At 30.8% G+C, this 5,406-nt stretch overlaps 1 protein-coding gene across 1 annotated transcript; it reads right to left on the bottom strand.

Annotated features, from left to right (window-relative positions):
- Positions 1-3,551: 3,551 nt before the first annotated feature.
- LOC149535960 (putative receptor protein kinase ZmPK1) lies at positions 3,552-4,371 on the bottom strand. The gene is made up of 2 exons (XM_089806198.1): positions 4,212-4,371; positions 3,552-4,024 (listed from the first exon to the last, which is right to left on the bottom strand). Exons 1-2 carry the CDS (start codon positions 4,369-4,371, stop codon positions 3,552-3,554), a joined length of 633 nt encoding a protein of 210 aa, XP_089662324.1.
- Positions 4,372-5,406: the final 1,035 nt, after the last annotated feature.

Below are 5,406 nucleotides of genomic sequence, written 5' to 3'. Positions count from 1 at the left end.
CTAGTAGCCACACAGATCAGTCATTGTTGGACTTTTCCTTGTGAGGACAGATACCTATTCTTTTTCGTGATGTCTCCTGCTTTCTTCTTCTTTTGTTGTACTTGTTCTTTTTTAGACATCGTTTGGTGCTTCGTTTGTCTTCTTTCTTCTTGGTGTAAGTTTCCAGTCCCATAGACCCACGTTGTGGTCTTTTGTTGAACATTAATAAAACTATTTTATCTTATCTTATCTTATCCCCTGAAGTTTGTTAATCAAATTCTGCCATAAGAATCGTGGCTTCCTAGAAATAGCAATAGGAATGCCAAGATAAGTCAAAGGGAGCAAACCAATCTAAAACCAAAGGATATTAACAATCCTCCACTGAATAGGATCGAGAGTGTTAAAGAAATATATAGATTTGTGTTCATTAACTTTTTGGCCTATCACCGCCAAATAAATATCCAAAGTATGTCGAAAGGCTTCAACTTCCTTGACAAGAAATTCCTCACAAGAGCAAAGTTATCAACAAATTAAAGATGAGAAAGAGAAGGCAAACCATTCCCCAGCGCCACCCTTGGATAGAGTTCTCAAACCCCTGATACAATATAAAATATATTTTAAAAAAACTAATATAAATTAATTTATAATATAATATTATTACATTATATGAGTAATTAATATTTGCATTGTTAATTATAAAATAAAAACACACTACTAAAAGTTAAATCAATAAAGTGTATGCATTAATTTATAGAGAAAAAGTGGAATAAAGCATAAAAATCCAATTCTTAAAACTAAAGCTAAAATAACGAGTAATCTAAAACATTTAAAAGGGAAAAAGCTAATCTATATTAAAAATGAATCAATCTAAAGTTAAAAAGTAATCATAACTACCACAAATAGAAAATTATTTTTTTTCATTTGAAAAAAAATAAATCAAAAGTCTATCTAAGATATACAATTTTTGTGAAGTGGTTTCAATATAAGATAGAATTGTTTACACAATATCTAACATAGATAAGAATGCGTGTGTATTCATTATTTTTTTTTAAATTTGCAATAACCATTATTATTTTTATTACAAAGATTTCCAATAACTGAAATATAAAAATAAAGACAAACATGCACAAATATTAAAACAGACATGCATGCATAATGTCTTACAACTCAAGAACAAATGTGGACTGTGTCATAAACGTTAAATGAAACAATTACGTTGAAACCAAGTCCTTTCACCTTCCTCCATAAATTAGGAAAACATTCTGAAAAGGGAACATTGTTTTTGATATTTTGTTCTTTTAAATTCAATAACTTTACAAACCTATAACATTGAGAAACACAATATGCCGAGTAAAACCATATTCTGCTCTACAATGATGCACTTAAAATATTTTTTTATTTTTATTTTTATTATGCACTTAAATATGTTATTATTATTTTTATTTTTATTTTTATTATGCACTTAAATATTGTTATTATTATTTTTATTTTAATGTAGCATATTACAATGATTTAAATAGTGAAGGTTCAAATCATAGACACTTAGGGTAAAAAAACATAGGAAGTAATTAGCTCAAAAAATAGCTTCACTAAAAAATGAAATTGAAATTTACAAAAATCAGAATAACATAACTTCATTGCTGTTTTGATTTTTCTTATTATGTTAATTTTAATTTTCCAAATGTTTGAAATTTTAAATGTTGCATCAACATGTGAAAATATGATGATAGAAGATATTATAAAAATTTCTTGTTTAAAAAAAAAAAAATAAGGATAAGGCAAAAAAATAAGAAAATGGCTAAAATAGTTTCAACAATCCGAAAACTAAAATTAACCACTAAGAGGCTGCCAATTTTCCTGCAGAAAATGAATTTTGCAAAGCCACATATAACCTATCGCCTATGGCTAAATGCTGCAAAGCTTAATCAATTTTCTGCTTATAATTTTCAGACATGCTTTTGGTGAGGGAAGATTAGAGGGAAACATAAACATGGAGGATAGAAAAATAATGGAGACACTTGGCCTTTTTTTAACTATGCAGTTGATGCTTAACCTCAACCCCTCCTTTTTTCAACTGCTTATTTCCAATAGTTAAGTAGCAGGTACACCAGGAAAATAGGAGCTTTTAGGTTATTCTTTCGTGCTAAATAAAAAATTGTAACTTATCTTTAAGCACAAAACAAGAATAAGCAGGCTACATGAAGACATGGAGTGAGTGACCCATGAATCATAAAATACATTACAGCTTAAAAATCTGAGTTCTCAAAAATCTGATTTCTCAAACTTACAGTATTTTAAATATTTTAAATTCAAAATATCAAATAAAAATATTAAGAAGATGTGTCACCGTATTCTTAAGCTGAGGGAGCTATTTCTAGTAAAAAGTTAAGAGTTCTTATTTTGATCCCATAGAAAATCTCACCGTAATCTCTTTCCTCCAAAAAAAGAACCCAAGCCCCCTCACAGCACCCTGCCTTCCCCAATCGTACGGCTGAACTGCCATTCCACAATTCGTTCAACAGGCAACTCGATCGACACCATTTTGCAATGTAAACTCTTCTGAGATGAGTTCTAAGATGAGCCAATGTCAGATCAATAATTCTGTATGGAATCATGAGTTGCATAACCTGTGTAGCCTGTGTTCCTTTGCTCTGTCTTCCACACATTTGGTGCTTCTTTTGTTCCCGAGGCCTACCAAACCCATTTCCTCTGCTCCTTTCCATAATTGAAATTATTGTTTGCCCTAGACTGAGATCTTCAATCTGTTTTCCGTCCGTCTTTCCTACTTTGCCAGTTATGTAAGTGTTCGTTTCGATTTTTTTCCATGTTTATCAACTACTTAACAAGTTTTAGAGCACGTTTTCATCGTTTTAAACATAAGAATTTTGGGGAGCTGGATTTGGGTTCAAGGTATGTGCCACTGAGACCTCTACTGAGTGATTCATGTTCTGATTTGATGCTTTTGAACCGTTACAAATGTTTCAAGATTAATTTCTAATTGCACTTTCGGATATAATTATGAACATCGACTGATCTTTCAACCATTTACCAAAATTAATTAGTCCAGATCTATATCACTTTTTCTTGTAGTTTCATTGTTCTCAAATAAAGCAGTCATGCAAGAATCACATCTATACATGAGCCATCTTCACATTATTTTTAGTCTCTGTCTATTTATAGGCAGGCAACTAAACTAATGTTTCCAGTAGCGGTCAGCATTAATTTTTCCAATGAGAACTAGTGTGTTTCTAAAGTTCAAAAATCAAATTATTTATAAATTAATTTTTAAACAACAATTTCTAATTTTTGATTGGTCTGTTGCAATTTTTTCAGGGATAAAATTTTTTTTTGGTTACAAAAATTAGGAAAAAATTGATCTCCAGAATGTTCCAATATTATCTAAAATACATTTAAAAAACAACCATCACATGTTCTAAAACCTTCCAAATTGTCATGTTCTTAAAACCATAATCTCAGAACTTCCACACACAAATCATAGATCAACAGGGAGCAGAGGATCAATGAAAGATCAAAGTAATCATTCAACATGATCACGTATCAACAACCATAACCTACCCGCCCTGCCAATTTAGAACCCACCATCCGAGTGCTATGCAGACAATTTTTGTGAACCCAACAGTAGAAGCAAATGATGCCAAGGAACAATCAACTCGCTTCTTCTTTCTCTCCTCACCTATGGAAGACACATTCTCTTGTGACTGTGTTTGGTTTGAGCAATATAAGGACGAGCCTGACACGGGACGAGCCCTAATTGATGGAGAGGATATTTTAACATCTATGTCATTTATTACTTCTGGCAATTGATATCCATTGACAAGCAGAAACTTCAAATAACGCTGTCCAGTCCCAGTTATTCTGTACCCAAATCCCAGACAATCACAATCATCGAGGCAGCTTTTCCTGCACGCTTCCAGCAATCTACTAGTGTCATATCCATTATCGAAGCCATAGTAATCTGTGTACCTTAGCCTCTTAAACCGAGTAGTATTTGGGCTGCAGGAAAGTTGCTTGATCGCACGACAGCCTTTGAACTAGTCTGTGGAATCAGTCATTGTAGAAACCAGGGGGACACATGCAAGTGGGCTGCAGTGTATAGATGCACAACCCATATAGCCCACATAGACCATGAACCCTGCACTGCTCTGCAAGTGCCATCCAAGTAATAATCCACTCTTTATCATCTGGGTCAAAGCTCTAGAGCCTGAGATTACCATCCACATCCATAGTCAGCCTTCTCTTGGGTCCTTCTCCATAGTCCGAGGCTTTCAAATGGAAATTATCGCTTGAGCTAAATCTCCCAAATCTGTCAAGAACTGCTAATCGGCTGATGTTATAAGTGGTTCTATGGTTTTGAAACAATGGAGCTTCCATAAATTAGGGAAAGATAGTTGTCATCGTTGAACAAGAAGCTGTGATTCTGGCCTGGGAGGAGAGTATCAGTGCAAGAATCAAAGCTTTTCCAAATGATTTTACCAGAAAAGCTGCACAGCACAAGATTCCCCGTGTCAAGAGGAGTACTTGAGGTCTGATTACGCGGCGACTGGTTGGGATCTCTCTAGTCTGTTTCTGGAAGCTTCAAATGCACTTTTGTCATTTTATATTTTTCATTCTTGTTTAAAATTAGAGGTACTTTTATTATTAGTGTTGAATTTCTGACTCAGAATATTACTTGTTTATTTAAGTAAGAAGAAAAATAAGAAAGAAAATTCAAATATAATTGCATTCGTATCTTTAAAAAAAAATTATTGTCATCTATATAATATTTCATATGCTTTTTAATATTTAATTTTAAATTTTAAAAAGTAACATTGCAATTTTATAATTCTTAAAATGTGATTTATAGTACAATTTAAAATAATAATAAATTCATTCATGAGTTTGAACTCACTTAACACATAAAAATAATTAATTACAATATATCATATTCTAAATTGATTCATATGATATAGTATATTAAAAAAGTAAAAAATAAATTTTAAAACAATTTAAAATAATATTTCAGAAAATATTTTGAAATGTGAAAATTTAAGATATAATTAAAATATATTTTTATAATCACAATGTTCAAATCTAACAAATATTTACCTCTACTTTCACTATTAAAAAACCTTTTTAAACAATATCTTTATCAGAAAATTTTATAAAATCAAAAAAGTATTTTATACATCAAATTGAAATTTAATCTTGTCTTAAAATATTTAATAATTTAACCAAAAAAAATATTTAACACATCAAATCAAAATTTAATCTTGTCTTAAAATATTTAATAATATTTAAATTATGCTATTTTTTACTAGTGCATAGAATTTAAAATATTTTTAGTGATTAATTATTTTGAACGATTTTAATAATATTCTTTAGTTAAATAAAATAGCAAAGATCAAATTAAAAAGATAGAGCCTCCAA

This window comes from Cupressus sempervirens, chromosome 10 (assembly GCF_028749045.1).
Source record: "Cupressus sempervirens isolate cs-2001-9-10 chromosome 10, ASM2874904v1, whole genome shotgun sequence".
In the NCBI taxonomy this organism is placed as follows: Eukaryota; Viridiplantae; Streptophyta; class Pinopsida; order Cupressales; family Cupressaceae; genus Cupressus; species Cupressus sempervirens.
Note: the sequence above shows the minus strand (reverse complement) of the source record. Positions and strands in the feature narration are given on the sequence as shown.

Excerpts from the sequence above, each read along its gene's own strand:
- LOC149535960 (XM_089806198.1), bottom strand. The coding sequence starts at position 4,371 with ATGGAAGCTCCATTGTTTCAAAACCATAGAACCACTTATAACATCAGC. Across the intron at positions 4,025-4,211 it reads GCTGACTATGGATGTGGATG|GCTGTCGTGCGATCAAGCAA; the intron begins GTAATCTCAGGC and ends ACTAGTTCAAAG.